This window comes from Littorina saxatilis, linkage group LG4 (genome assembly GCF_037325665.1).
Source record: "Littorina saxatilis isolate snail1 linkage group LG4, US_GU_Lsax_2.0, whole genome shotgun sequence".
Classification (NCBI taxonomy): Eukaryota; Metazoa; Mollusca; class Gastropoda; order Littorinimorpha; family Littorinidae; genus Littorina; species Littorina saxatilis.
Genome location: NC_090248.1, coordinates 12,421,322 through 12,437,669, shown reverse-complemented (window position 1 = coordinate 12,437,669; position 16,348 = coordinate 12,421,322). Strand labels below are relative to the sequence as shown.

The 16,348-nt window shown below is 41.5% G+C and overlaps 1 protein-coding gene across 1 annotated transcript; it reads left to right on the top strand.

Annotated features, from left to right (window-relative positions):
* Positions 1-421: 421 nt before the first annotated feature.
* Positions 422-15,246, top strand: LOC138964424 (uro-adherence factor A-like). The gene is made up of 9 exons (XM_070336380.1): positions 422-480; positions 1,743-1,926; positions 2,304-2,874; positions 4,355-4,454; positions 4,873-4,981; positions 7,977-8,049; positions 9,099-9,181; positions 9,851-9,911; positions 11,301-15,246. Exons 1-9 carry the CDS (start codon positions 422-424, stop codon positions 14,243-14,245), a joined length of 4,185 nt encoding a protein of 1,394 aa, XP_070192481.1. The 3' UTR covers positions 14,246-15,246.
* The last annotated feature ends 1,102 nt before the right edge of the window (positions 15,247-16,348 follow it).

Genomic DNA, 16,348 nt, shown 5'->3' with positions numbered 1-16,348 from the left:
AGAAACATTGATTTAGTCATTGTTTGCCTTTGACTGGTTGCATTGGCGGGTTGACTGATTTTCGTGAGAGCATTGTGGTCAGCTCATGATGTCATACCGGTTTGAAAGATATCTAGCGCGATCACTGAATATAAGCTCTTTACAAATTTAAAAATAAAAATAATATTAAAAAACAACAACATGAACATGCAATTTCCCCAACTGGCCAAGTAGCTAGAACTATCAAGCCAATTATTCTCACTAACACTCCCTCAGCCGGCTCAAGTGAGAAATTGCACAATCACTCATGAACAAGCAAGTACATGTTTACATTTTAACACCAAATTTATCAATAATAGTTGATAAAATTAAGTTAACTTTTCTTACAAGAGAAATCGAAAGTAAGACGTGATCAGGGGCGACTACTCTATGATCTTCAACAATGGCGCCAGATCACGAACACCCCTGTGTCAAAACTACCCATGGAGGCACTAGGAGAAAGTAAATATTGTCCAAGTTTTTGGTTAAAATAAGAGATAAATGGCTTAACTATCGATTGACACCCGCTCAAAAATGGCCAAATTCACCTAACCAGCGATATTGACCGCCAAAGTGACCCTTGAGTTTGAGAAGATCGCAGAAATTAAAAAAAATTTTTTTTTAAATCTAACCAAGGCTTACTGTCAGCTTCAGCCATTTTCTGAAATCTTGTCACATGATGCATACATTTTGTTCATTAAACCACATGATCCTGGCGATTTACAACGTCACCCAAATCGAGGTCGCCAAGAAAAAACCAACCGAAAGTAGCTCGGTAGGATTTTTCAGAGGAGAATAATGGCACGAATTCGTCATTTAAGTGAGTAATGTGGCATATCAACGGAAAATAGAAGAACTAATCTCTCCAATGAGGTACATTATATACTATTTTACGATCTGTAAGTTGTCTTTAAGAGGCGTCAAAGATTCAATGTTTACATAGGTGACGACGTAAGACTTCCGCTGACTGACTTCCGCTGACCTCACTAGGTCTGAGAAGGGAGAGGGTCTCTGATGGGGGGGTCGTTCGTCGGGAGTACCACTGTATCCTTCTTAGCGCAACTACTACCCCGCTCTTCTTGTCAATTTCACTGCCTTTGCCATGAGCGGTCGACTGACGATGCTACGAGTATACGGTCTTGCTGAAAAATGGCATTGCGTTCAGTTTCATTCTGTGAGTTCGACAGCTACTTGACTAAATGTTGTATTTTCGCCTTACGCGACTTGTTTTTGGTATGTTGTGACCAAGGGGAGGGATGGTTTTATCTCATGAAATTGAAAAAGCCTGGCCAGAACTGAGATGGTGAGCCAAACCTTTTTTGCGATGAGTCTGCCAATCAAACTTAATCTTACTCTCATGAAGATTGAATGCTAGGTGAATGTATTGTTGACAATTCATTAGTTTTAATTTTGCAAAAGGAGCACATGTACAAATATGGGTGTGCAAACACAAACACTAGCATGAAATGTCAAACTCAAAATGCGAAAGGCTTTGAGGACAGGTGTTGAGATTGTAACTTGTTTTAGAAGAATGGGAAGAACGGGTATGATCAGAAAGATTCGTCAATACTTGTTTTCTCTGGAATTAACTGGTGGTTGCAAAAGCAGCATTCACATACCATGCACACACAGATACATGCATAAATGTCCCAAAATCTAGGCATTTTCATATGTTGCTTATTTAATGTTATAACATTTCCCTTTGCATTCTTTTTAATTTCCAGAACTCCTCTGGCAAAATTGAACCAGCAAGGCCGACAACATGAAAAAGCTGCACTACTGAAGGATGGGGATGAGAAAGGCAATAACTCAAAGCTAAGGGGTGCACTTGTCCGCAGAAGATCATTGGCTGTTGAGGAGAATGAGAGCGCCATTGATAACCCCAAGTGCAAGGAGAAGTCTGGGACAGTAAGGAAAATATGACAATATTGAAGCTGGTGCTTTTGTCATCAAAAATAATAAGACATCTCCTTATTTACTACAAGTTAGACAAGTTTTCTTATTTGAAAATTCAATTGTAAATGAGTGTGTGTGTTGGAATGCTTGCAAGTTAAAGATTGTGCCATGATGTAAATAGGACAAGTTAAAATATTGAATGGTTCTTTTTCTTCAAATCCAATTATGGCATTTAATTCTAAATAAATAGGGGATGAGATCTGATTGTGGATAACGTTTGTATAATTTGTGTATATTTGAAAGTGTCAGAAATATAGCTTTTTGGTCGACAATCCTTTGCATTAATGGTCTAATATAAATAACAAATCTATGTATAATTTGCAAAACAGGTTGCTTCAGGAGAACAAACCGAGAATACTGCTGCCAATGATGTAGATCAAACCCCCAGACTGGAGTCCCAACCAGAGAGTGATTCAGGTGACTCAGATGTTGAAATCCTGTCTGAAGACAGCTGCTCTCCTGCTCAGAGCAGCCGATCCTCAGGGTTGACGAAAACACGCCATACCCTCAGCTTTCTCAGCCCTCCCAAAGAGACGGACGGTCCAAAATCCAAAACAGTACAAAGCAAGCTGTTCAGACCCACATCCCCGAGTAGCAGAGGTAAAGACGGTGTCAAAGAAAACTCGACATTCAAGCAGGTTCAAAGTTCCAAGTCTTCGCTTGTGTTGAATTCGTCACCCAAGGGGATATCTGCGCTGGTTTCTTCTCAGATGAGAAATTCAAGGTCTTCGGGGGTGATGGAGAAAGTGTTGTCACTGGTGCCTGAGTCCGAGGAGCAGAAATCGTCTGTGTCGAATTCACCGTCTGTGCGAGCTTCACAGTTCTTTTCCTCTCCAGGGGGGAGTCGGCAGAATGCCCAAGGGATCTCATCGCCCAGTGGTTCACCCCTAGTGGAGAAAGGTAAAGACTTACATGATAGGGGAACAAAAATATATTGGTTTAGGGTAACGTGACCAAATCAAATAGGGTCGGTAGGTAGGCTTTTTTTATTTAATTTTTTTTTTTTTTTTTTAAATTTAGTTGACCTCAGGATAATATGAAAACATCACAAACACCTTATACTTCCCTTAATCTCGGTATGGTTCGCAAAATGTGCCAACAGTTTTTTGTTCTTTTGAGAAATGAAAAAAATGTCAGGGTCGGCGGGGAAAAAAAAGGGTCGGTCGGGTTACCCTAAACCACCATATTTTTTTTTGAGGGGCCTAGATAGTCTTTATCTCAGTCAGTTTTGTTCATGTGTACCAATTTTGTTTGTTTTCAGTACAGTTTGTGGGATGGCTATCACTAGTATCAGACCTGGATCTTTCATACATGTCGCTTAACATTTTCAAAGGATATCAGTATCACAGAGGTGTGTCAGGCACATGATGAATCTACTGTTGAGCTGCTTGTATCATGATAGTGCTGCACCCGGCAAATTGCATGTGTTTTCACTAATACAGTGTCTCTTTTACAAGTAAGGCCACACAAAATGTGTTCAAAATGACAGCCCCCCCTCAAAAAAGTGTCCGTATTTCAGTTACTTTTTATAATTAGGATTAAATTCTTTTTTTACATGTATTTACCCATGCGCATGTGGTTTTTAATGGGTGAAACTGGTGTGAGCTGTGTCCCCTGGATGTCTGAGTAGAGTAGCTTTGCTTGTAATACAAATAGTCTGCATAATTGAGTCTTGTCTCTTTTTCTTATTTTTTTTCAGGGTCGGGAGGAAAATAATAGGGTCAGGCTGGGAACCAGAAACTGATATTTTTTTCTAGGCCAAGCAAGAACCAAGTCCTGGAAATTGAGAGCCTTGTGTCAAGCTCATATTAGGCCTAAAAATAAAAAAGGTGTGGTTACGGTAACCCGACCTACCCTATTTTTAGGGGCCGACCCTATAACTTTTTATTACATTTGTCAAAAAACCAAAAATGAAAACAAGAAAACGAGTGCAGAAAATGCAATGAAAGCGAAAGCGCTCGAGTCGTCATGCAGACGACAGACGATGCAAGGGAAATAACTCCTTCTACTAAAAAGGCCCAACAGATGCTTGCCATGACAAAAATGGCGGCATCTTCTTCGGTTGCGAGTGCTACACGCTTGGTTGCTCTGCTAATGTCAAAGTGCGACCACCAAAATGAACTCAAACAAATCGCAGCTTATCCAGAGACTTTACATGTGAGTGAGCTGTTTGGCGCAATTCATCCAGAGATGAATCTGTCAAGTAGGTTTAATTTGTATACATTAGAAAAAAAAGTAAAAACAAAAAAAGTGATTGCCTACCTTCCTACCCTATTTTTTTTGTGCTATGTTACCTTAACCACACCTTTTTTTGTTTTGTTGGCCTTAGTGTTGGTAACCAGGGATACAACTACAAGTATTGTTTTCTACTATGTTACAGTGCCATGCCCAGTTTGTGGAATACCTGTGGTGTCCCATGCAGTTAACCGCCATTTGGATATGTGCTTGGCCAGCCAAGGAAAGCGGGTCTCGCGTCGGTCGTACGTTTTGTTATATTCTTGTCTTGAAATCGTTTTTGAACAAATCTGAAACAAGATCTGTAACTTTAGCATTCCAGATTTTTGTTTTTGATTATGAGGCTAGTAGTAGTAATGCATTGTTATTGGATGCTTGAATCAATGGACACTACAAAACTGCCTTCACTAGAACTTTAGCTAAAAACTCTTCATACTCATAGTGCACATACAAAACATACAACAAATTGATCTATACCACACAAGTCACAACCAAATGAATGAACGAGCACAGAACATTTACAAAGAAAGACGCTTAGCTGTCTGTCGTTGATTCGGCAGAGGAAGATTATTTTATTGTATTTTGACACTTGTTCATTTTCTTTTACTTTGAGTTTGACACTGTTCCTAGTGATAGTAATATGGCTCCTGGTTGAACTGACAGGCTGGACAAGAGGAAGTCCCTACCCAAGCTGGTGTACAACTTGCTGTCGGAGAAAGATCTGCGTAAACGTCTCAAGCAGCTGGCCTTGAATTCTCAGGGAGACCGACAGGTTGGTGTTTTAACGATCACATATTAACCCCTTCACTGCCCACCCCGTATGTAATACGTGGTCATTTTCGGTTTGTCATACGCCCATAACCGTATCTCATACGTGGGATTCGTGTCAACAACATTTCAGGACATTTCTGAAAACTAAATGGGAGGTAACCACTGTCAAAGTACTTGTAGGGGTTCTAAACACAGTTCTTTCACATAGACCGTTCGGATAAGTTACTACCACGTGTTGAAAACTGTGTTACAAATATAGAACCGACTATGGCATTCAGCCGCCATTCACAATGGCGCCCGAAAGTCGGATCTCAACTCGTAGACCTGTTTTCAAGCGATACAGTGTTCTGGAAGCTCTACAAGAAGTGATTTATGGATTACCACACAGAAGAATACTTTTATGGGCTGTAATGTGAGTACCTGATGTTTGACACCAGTTTTGTGTTTTGTGTGGTTTTACGTGCTGCAATGTGTGTGTGTGTAAGTCCGGAAACTGTAATTTTTGACAAAAATGGTCATATCAATTTTTACTATAACAATCACAAACAAAGTCCAATGATCATGTCATCCTATAATAGCCAAGGGTATAAGCAAAACACATGCCAAAGATCTAAGAGATATCTCAATAAATGATCAAGCAGTGAACAGATTAGTGAACCTACCGAAGAAAGCGAAATTTTGCCCTGGCACACAGCAATACCAAAATGCTGTTATACTGTGGCAGTGAAGAGGTTAAAGATACATTCCTTCCTGTGTAGACTCTGGGACATCCCCACAGACAAGATTTTTAACTTTTTGAAGGAGATGAAGATTTTGAATAACAGTTGATTCATTTTGAGCTGAAGTAACACTAACAATTGTGAAAACATATGATTTGTTTTAGAACTGTCTTCACTTTACTGTGATTGAACTAAATAGTTAGCAATCGCAGAGATCACTAAAGTGTATAAACTGAGAATAGGAAACAAAATTGAATCATCCTGAATAGAGACATGAAAAGCCAACAACCAAGCAACCAACCTGTGAAGGTCATGTTGTAAATCACCATTGACCTGCCCAGGGTTCTACGTTGCATTCAACTGTCAAGACTAAGAGCAAGTTTGAATGTTAACGCATACCATAAATACACAGCCTGGCTGGTTTTTTGTGCTGAGTGGGACAATTTTTGGATGAATCAATTTCAAAACCAATGGCAAAGATAAATAATCTTTGAAAATTATTCCAGGAAAAAATTCACTCTTTGCACAGGAAGCAGCTGGATATTGACACTTAGTATGTGATATGTCTAAGAGTAAGAGAACCCAGGGGTGTTATGTATGAGTGACGTCGAAAGTACACGCCGACTTCAGCGAAGTCATGACTTGAAAGTCGCCGCCTACCGCAGGCGCTCAGTCGGTATGCACGGGTGACGACCAGACCGCCGACTTTCAAGTTGCCGTGTAAAGCAAGGTCACCAGTCAATCTATTTTTATAACGAGGAATTCCTTCCTTTGCGCATGCGCTAGGGTCATTCGATAACATCCTCCCGCTTCCTCGCACGGGGAGTGCGACTATTCAGAGACGGAGAGCAGTGAAATATGGGTCAGTGGGACGGAGAGCGTGGAGAAATGGAGGCGCAAAAGATGAAACGAGCAAGAGGGTGCCTGTCGCGTAAAAGCTGAGAGTCAAAAACGGCACCAGTGAAATATGGGTCAGTGCTACTTTGCTCTGAAACGAATCAAAGATGTCTTCGTATCGGTGTTGGTTCTAAAATAATATGACAAGGGAAGTGAATCTCGCAACAACAACAAAATTTTTAGTCCAGCACTTCCAACTATTGGGTTCTGTCTAAAAGCGACTACGGCGAAAAAATTCGTCGACTTTGATGGCGGAAAACCATGAAAATGGCCATTCTGTTCACTGAAGTTGGCGTGTAAACCATTTAGACGACCTCCGGAGCACGTCTAAATTTAGTCGCCAGTTTCGGTGGTACAAGCGTGTAGTCGCCACCCGTGCATACCGTGTATCTCGCGGTTGGCGGCACTCGCTGTTTGCACGCCGCCTAAACGTTTAGACGTCACTCATGCATAACACCCCTGGACAGATCTTTGGTGGTGATTGTTCTCACAGAAAAGAATTATTTTCAAGAGATCAAATGCAAATGGGAAACCACACATCTGGGAAGGCAGTGGTTTTCTGTTCAGCTTCTCTAATCTGTGCTTGCAAGCAGGTGACAAGTTGTTTATAGAACAATTTAACACTTACTGGCAAATTGCAGTTCTGGTGATTGTTTTTGGGAACCTATACCCAACCCAATCATCTCATTTCATACCCCCAAATTTACAACATAACCTTGTCAGTGCCTCGCGCCCCCTAATTACTTTCCTTTTCTCACCCATAAAATTCTTCACTTATTACCCTTGTTAAGTGGTTCTTGTATAGAATATAGTCAATGTTTGTAAAGATTTTAGTCAAGCAGTATGTAAGAAATGTTTAGTCCTTTGTACTGGAAACTTGCATTCTCCCAGTAAGGTCATATATTGTACTACGTTTCTTGCCCCTGGAGCAATTTTTTTATTAGTGCTTTTGTGAACAAGAAACACTTAACAAGTGGCTCTATCCCATCTCCCCCCTTTCCCCTATCCCATCTCCCCCCTTTCCCTCGTCGCGATATAACCTTCGTGGTTGAAAACGACGTTAAACACCAAATAAAGAAAGAAAGACCTTGTCAGTGTCACTGTCAAATTTACAACATAACCTTGTCAGTGTCACTGTCCAATTTACAACATAACCTTGTCAGTGTCACTGTCAAATTTTCTGTTCATAACCTCTATGAATTCGCTACAATTTTATTTTAAGACTTTCTTACTTGTAAAACCGGATTTTTTTCTTCAGATTTTGTAAGGTCTTAAAAGCTTTATCGTAATTTTAGGAGGTTTCTTTTGTGAACTGTGGAATTGACCAGACATTGTACACATACTGTGTTCTTTTAATGGAAGTTTTGTATTCCTCTGCAGACAATGATAAAGCGACACCATGAGTTCACCCTGTACTTCAATGCTGATTGTGATTCTCTCGCCCCGAAAGACAGTAAGTTCTTGACTCATTCAGTTTGCCAAGAAAAGGGTGATTGACATCCTTAGAAATTTTGGTTCTTCTTCTTCTTTTTGATCGCCGATCACACTTGGAGTCCAGATCTTGAGATATAATTAGTGGTCCTCTGCAGCGCAGCCACTGGCCCGTACAGCTTGTTGTGCAGGGACTCCGGCATTGGCCAGATTTCCTCTCTCAGCACCTGGTGGTTCCTGCAGTCTCGTAGGATGTGGGCCGTGTCCTGCTCTGCTTCCCCACAAGAACACATGGGGGAGGGCACTCCTTTCTCGTCCCCTGGCTCCACAAGACGAGATGAAGGGACCTCCAGTAGCTGAGGGTGGACTCCTTTGAGGCGCGGAGCCCGGCGCTGCACCTGCCTGGTGGATCCTCACAGGGCGAGCACCATTGCTGTCAATTCTGTTTCCAAGTGTCATAATGGCAGTTGATGCGTAGTGTTGTGGTTTGTTGGAGTGCGCCGTGCGGCCCAACACATACGTCTTCAGCACTCGAGGTTTCTGTCAGGGTTACCTCACCCTTAGCTCATGGCCCAAGGACCTGCCCTGTGAGCACAAGGTTGGTCCATATTAGTCTGGCCTCTACCTTTCGACCTGTCCAGCTTGGGAAGCCCTGCCAGGAGTTTACACTCCCGCTGGCATAGCTCTTAGGGTCACCGAGACACGCAAACCACCACACCACGTTAAGGAATGGGCCATGTGGTGGAGAAATTTTGGTTCATTCGAATCATTGTCAAAAAAGAAAATGTGTAGGGATTGGCGACTAGTTTGCAGAAGGCTACGTTTCTTTTTATTGTCTATGACTATGTAGCCTCAGATATGTTTGATGTTACAGCAGACAGCCTTTTAATTTATTTATTTGTTGGCACTCAAGAAGACTTTTTTTATTTTCACTAGTGTACATGAGTTTTTTCATTGCAAGTGACGACATCAACATTTAAGACTTTCTTTTTACCTATCAAGAGAGTTGTTTAAGACCTGGATCTGTGTGAATGCAGAGCTTTTTGTCAAATAGAACATGCTTTGTTTCAGTGAGTGAACTGGTCAAGGAGTTTGAAGAGACTCAGAAACTCCAGAAGAAGCTCAGCTCCAAATCCTCAACCAGTGGCCAGTCTGTAAGTTGTAAAGCTCCGCTCTCGGCTTCCTAGTGTGTGGGAAACCTACTTTTCTTAAGAGGTTGTCTCCCTTTGAATGTACAGCAGCTTAACAGATTGCATTGTGTGTGAACTCATCATAGCACTGGATTGGATTGGATTGGATTTACAATCCAGTGAGGTTACCCTCATGGAAATTCGGGCTGCTTTCTCCCTGGGGAAAGCGAGCTGCCATACATACGGCGCTACCCATATTTTTTTTTTCCTGCATGCGTGTATTCATGTTTCCTGAGACTTAATGCCGTGTGAGATGGAAATCTCTGCTGACAAGGGAGAGATTTCCTTTTTTACTGGAGAGCTTTTTTCTTCCAACCTGTCACTGTACCACTGCAGAATGCAAAGATTTTCAACACAAAATGACACAATTTTTGTTACGCTGCAATTTTCTTTGGCTATTGAATTTTAAGCTGATAAAGAAAGATCTGGTTGTTTCACTGAAGTAATATATGCTTCACATGTCACGCAGAGAAAACTCATTGTGCATCCCTGAACATTGTTTTCCTTCAAAATTAAAACCATCGGAACAACACGACTAAGAAGCTACGGACAGTAAAAAAGATCTGCTATACAGGCCTCTCTAACATCCTTTGTCGTTGTTATTGTCTTGACTCTTGTCTTGTTTTGTTTCAGATACTGCGCTTTACAAAGGACTCCAAGAAAGAAGACGTAGAGAAAGCTAACAAGGAATATGGTGAGTGAGCAGCATCATTGTTGTATAGTGAAGTATTCTATTTGAACGGCCTCCTTTTCTTGTATAGTTCCAATAACATACATCACAAATTGTGACCCTCCACCACGGAATGAGTCGCATGTCACCTTTGCAAGATTTTCATATTTTTACATTTTCCTAAAGAGTTTTTTATGCTCTATCCAGTAGTGAAAACCGTTGTAGAAAAGAGCAACTGTTTGAGTTATAAGCCTGTGACTAAGGTGACCCTCACACTGTTACCAGACACTCCCCGGACTTATATTAAGCCTAGCGCAGAACCGCGCGAGGTGACATGCGACTCATTTCGTGGTGGAGGGTCACAAATTATGAGATAACATTTTGGCAGTGATGTTTTTACTTTCTTTTTTAAGCAGCAAGTCACAAAAATAAATGAGAAAAAAATGAGCCCTTTTGGTGTACTTTGGGCTGGCAAAGATTTTCCATGGTGTTCTATCAACTTGCTTCCTGTGCGGCCCTTTGCCACCACTAAGATGTTCCCTTTGCCACCACTAAGATGTTCCCTTTGCCACCACTAAGATGTTCCCTTTGCCACCACTAAGATGTTCCCTTTGGACAGGAAAGAGGGAAACTGAAGTATCATTTTCCAGGTTCTTAAAGTGGTCATTTATGAAAGGTTTTGAAAAGTGTGTGAATTTCATGAGTGGGATTCACCCCCCGCGGGTTAGGGGGAGTCCCATATTGGTTGGGACGAGAAAGAATTTACCTGATGCTCCCCAGCATGTCGTAAGAGGCGACAAACGGATTCTGTTTCTCCTTTTACCCTTGTTAAGTGTTTCTTGTATAGAATATAGTCAAATTTTGTGAAGATTTTTGTCAAGCAGTGTGTAAGAAATGTTAAATCCTTTGTACTGGAAACTTGCATTCTCCCAGTAAGGTAATATATTGTACTATGTTGCAAGCCCCTGGAGCAAATTTTTGATTAGTACTTTTGTGAACAAGAAACAATTGACAAGTGGCTCTATCCCATCTCCCCCCTTTCCCCGTCGCGATATAACCTTCGTGGTTGAAAACGACGTTAAACACCAAATAAAGAAACAAATAAAGAAATGGGTGGGATTCTTCCGGTATATGACAGAAATCTGGATTCGATTATGGCCTAGGGTATGTATGAATGCTTTCATGCTTGTTTAGACTTTCATGGTCTTATACCTAATAAGCCAAGTTTATTTAGTTTTGAAAAACAGGCAGAATGCTTGGAAAAAGATTGAGAATTCTGAGAAGAGAAAGATGTGGAAACTCTTGTAAGTTATGTAACACATTAGATTTTGGTTTTTGTGATTTTTTTCTGGCAATTCATCAGAACATGATTCGTATTGTGTAGGCTAACGGCAGTTGTTGTTTTTTCCCCAGCCTCAAAGAACAAGAACCAGTTCCAGAGCCTGATACAACAAGCCAGAAGCGGGATGAGGTCTGCCAGACAACGTCAAGCCACTGCCTCCATGTCAACCTCCACAGCAGCTGATCCTGACCAGGCACCAACACAAACTGTTGCCTCACATTCCGAGACAAAGCAGACTGGTGTTTCTTCTGCTGCTGATGTCCATTTAGACAGAGAAGAGGATAGTGATGATGACGGCGTTCACTCATTGGACAAACATCACTCAGTTCCAAGTCACCAAGCAGACAGTTCAACCATACCTCATGTGTTTACCCTTGACACTGACAATGATGACAGAATGAGCCAGGATTCCATGGAAGACACAGGAGAGGAGACAGGCTCAGATGTTTTTGAGTACAACCCTGACTCTAAATCTGTGGAAAAAGTTGTGCCTGCAGAGCTGAAAGCTAAAAGCAAAAGAGCTTTGAGACCTTCCAAACCAACGTGGAAAGATGCAGATAAATTTGAAACACTGAGTGAAGATTCTTCTTCATCAGACAGGTCTCAGTTAGACAGCTCCTTGGAGGGTTCAAGAGGTGCGTCCAGTTTGAACTGTGAAGTTGCAGCTGTGGCAGAGGTTTGTGTTAGTGCCGTGCTTTCAGGCAAGTCCAATCCAGAAATTTCTCAGAAAGTACCAAGCCCTGAAGTATCACAGGAAAAAAGCCACAGAGACACGGAAGTTTCTCAACCAAAGGAAAAATCCAGTTTAGCTGATGAACCAAGCTCTAAAGTCTCACACAATGCAAGCCTCGGGGACAGGGATGTTACACAACTTATCAAACAGTCTCACACAAATGGCTGTAGTAGTGAGGCATCCCTTGGAGACTTCTGTAACACTTTGCCAGTGGATCCAATGCCTGAAAGTGCACCAAGAGAACGAAAAAGAAAGAGAGCCTGTAAAGTTCCAGCTGAAAAAGAAGAAGAACAGCCCAAGAAGCCCAAGCGCCAGAAATCTCAATCCACATCTTCAGAAGGCGCAGACATTTCTCATGCAGATTGTCAAAATCAATCCCAATCTGTGTCGGATGCTGAGGACACATCTCCACAGAAGAACCAAGAGGTTGCAACAGAAACTTCAAAGAAATGCAAAGTTTCTGCAAAGAAGAAAACTACCAAGGGCAACAGAAGTGAAATAGTAAATGAGGCATGCTGTCTTCTGGGGACATCACAAAAAGACTTAGAAGCTTCTCAGTTACACGCTGTACAAGTTTCAACAAAACTCGCAACAGTGCCTGAGGAGAGCCAAGAAATGATGGAAGGTATGTCGGAAGAAGAGGATGCAGGGGAACTTGTCTCAGCAACAGAAGAGAGAGAGGTGGGAGGTCCAACAACAACAACCGGCAGCTTTGAGGAACGCGAAACTGCAACTGAAGACCAGCAACGTTTAGAAGGAGATCAACAAGAGGGTGGGGAGTCTACAGAAGCGCCACTCCCTGTCCCGAAACTCAAGTCTCTGCTAAAGAAAAAGCAAAAGAGCGCCAGCCATCACATGAAGTCGGTACGGTTTGCAGGACTGAGAGCCAGGGTCAGTGATATCCCCTACCTGTCACAACAGAGTTTCTCAGAGTCGGTAGAAGACGACACACAAGATGATGCAGACAAAGAATGCAGCAATGCAGACAGTGAAACTTTGGGTGACATGGAAAACAGGGTAGAACTAGAAGAAAGCGTGGAAAACAGGGTAGAACTAGAAGAAAGCGTGGAAAATGAGAAAGAGATTAATGCAGAAGATGAGATGCACAGGGGTGATGGTGGTGAAAAGGGGATAGAGGTTGGTGTTGAAAATGAAGTACATGGTAATGCAGATGGGGTGCACAGTTCTTGTGAAGGCAGATCTGGGGGTACAGAAGAAGCACACACAGAAGCTTGTGTAGAAAACAAGGGAGAGGATGATCTGACAAAGTCTACACAGAGTAATATGACTAATACGGAAGACAAGGTGATTATGAAGGAGCAAAGTGTTGAAGAAGTTTGTAAAGAGAACACGAAAAAGAAAAAGCCTGCCCAGAAGCCCAGGAGAAGGATAAAGGTTTTGCTACGTCCTTGCATGAAGGATGAAGAAAATGAGTTCACCAGCATGAAACTGTCACCAAAATCTCTCAATCATCTCTCATCAAAATCAAAGGAAACTGCCACAGCGTCAGTCAAACCGGCACCAAAATCTTGCGATCATGTCTCTTCAAAATCGAAGGAAGCTGCAACATCATCAGATCACAAGATAGAAGACGCTGAAAAAGTTGCTGCACTAGAGGTAGAAGACGAACCAGTACGGACTCACCAGCGAAAGAAGTCAGTAGAAGACGAACCAGTACAGACTCACCAGCGAAAGAAGTCAGTAGAAGACGAACTAGTACAGACTCACCAGCGAAAGAAGCCAAGGTCAAGGGCTCATGAAAATGAGAACGGCAGAGCCTCGTCAAGTACGGTTACTGAACAGACGGACTTAGTCATGGGAAAGAAACACTCACGCAGTAAAGCTACCTGTAAGAAATTAACAGAAAGCATTCCTGATTCCTCAGAAAGCAAAGGCAGTAAAAACAAGGTAACAGAAAACATTCCGAACGCAGAAAATATCCCAGATGCTTCTCAAAGCAAAGGCAGTGAAAGTGCAAACAACGAAGTAACTGAAAACATTCCTGACTCCTTACAAAGACACTCCCCTAAAACAAAGCAGAAAAAACACAGAAGAAACACTGTTGCCGATATCACAGCTACAGAAAACATTGTTGCGTCGTCCATTGTAAGAGACAAGGAAACATCATCCATCAAAGGAATAGCCAACTCCAAAAAACGAAGGTACACAGAAGTTGAAGAGCTGAGATACAATGAGGAGAGAAGTGACGATTTTGTCGAGGAGATGATACTGTCACCAGCGGATGCTGTGAAAACCAAACAACGAAAAGCGAGGCGAAAGTGAAACATTTTGTTACTGCATGCATTGGATTTTGTCATTTTGACACATTGAATGCACTGTGAAAATACTGTGCAGGTTCTTTCCCCTGAGGAGAGAAGCGCTGATTTCATCAAGGAGATGATTCTCTCCAGCGGATGCGGTGAAAATCGAACAATGACAAGTGAAGTGAATGAATGTATTTAGTTGTGTTCTGTTTAACTACCTCTTGAATGCACTGTGTAATTTTTGTGCTGGGCGTAAGTTCTATCAGTTGAGCATGCTTGAACTGGAAGAGATGTAAAATGAATCATTGTGATTGTGTATGTATGTGCATGTGTTTATGTAAATAAGCTACAAAAGAATAAGAGGAACATATTTGGGGTGCATCGGTAGCACATATCTTTCTTTGTGTATTTGTTAAGGAGCCTATTATATATATACGTAAAAAAATTAAAAAAAATAAAAAAGAAGAAAAGAAAACAAAAGTGCTGGCAAGTATTTTCAGGCATGGGAATTGTCCGCCGAACGGCGGATTTCCGCCGAATTTTTTTTTTGTTCCGCCGAAAAAGCAAAAGTGTCCGCCGAAAAAATAAAGGGGGGAGGCACACAAAAAAAGCACCGGTTACTTTTGCCTTTGCGCAAAAGCCCGCGAAAACTTTCCGTACTTTGTTCACGCACTGCTACCGCCCGCCTCAGTTACTTGAACTTTTATGTTTGAAAGTAAACCAGATTGCACAGATTGTGTTACAAGTTACATTTTCCTGTTTGTCTCAACAGATCAATTTTTTAACAAATTTAAACCATATAATGCATGTATATATATTTTTTTTTCTTCAAAAAAGCAAAAATTGGTACTAAAAACTCTGATTCTAAAAACAGAATTTAATGGCAAACTTGGAGCTCAGATGACACCAGATTGCACCATCTGGGTTCTTTGGAGAATTTTTTTTCCGGGGGGGCATGCCCCCGGACCCCCCTAGTAAGGCTCTTGAACCATTTGAATCACTTTTACTCAGGTAAACAAATATATATATTTTAATTTTTTAATCATATAAACACAGTGGTGGTGAAAGATTCAGTTGAGTGAGTTGGTGATAAGGTTTTTGTCTGTACATGTATTTTACTTCTGTTGTTTTTTTATTTGTTTTTTTAATTCTCACTTTTGTTTTTTTTTATTAATGTAGGTTTTGTTTGTGTGCCTTTTTGTTTTCTGAAATAGGAAACAAATACAAATAACTGTTGTGAAGTGGAAAATATGAATGGTGGATTTAAGGGTACCGTTCTTCTCATGTTAGCAATTACATGTATGTACATGTACATCAGTATCTCTGCAGGCTTCTACAGGGGATAAGAGCACCCTTCCTCTTGTACACAGACCAACATTTACCCCTACACTACCGGCACGGTTGGCCTAGCTAGTGGTAAGGCGTCCGCCCCGTGATCGGGAGGTCGTGGGTTCGAACCCCGGCCGGGTCATACCTAAGACTTTAAAATTGGCAATCTAGTGGCCTGGCGTCTGGCATTATGGGGTTAGTGCTAGGACTGGTTGGTCCGGTGTCAGAATAATGTGACTGGGTGAGACATGAAGCCTGTGCTGCGACTTCTGTCTTGTGTGTGGCGCACGTTATATGTCAAAGCAGCACCGCCCTGATATGGCCCTTCGTGGTCGGCTGGGCGTTAAGCAAACAAACAAACAAACAAACAAACAAACAAACAAACAAACCCCCACACTGCTTTCTAAGCATTTCTGGGGATTGTGTAAGTGACAATTATGTCAACAAAATATTCCCAATCTGCACAGGAAGTATCAGTCCATTGAGTTGGGTACAGTATGTGTCCAAACGGAAAGATCTTTTTCTCGCATACAATGGACAGCAGATTTGTGGTGGGACACACTATTTCTTACACCAAATGGACAGTATCTTTAAATGGGTACATGCGCATTTTGAGTAAGATTGTGAGAAGAAATTTCGACAAAAGTTACACATTATATATACACTACAGGGTTGCATAATCGGAAATTTGAATGCTGAGAATGAGAGAAATAAAAGTGTAAAATAAAAACTACACTGTTGAAATTTTTTTTCATATCCGTTTATTGACGTTGGGTTGTACATGTATGTACGT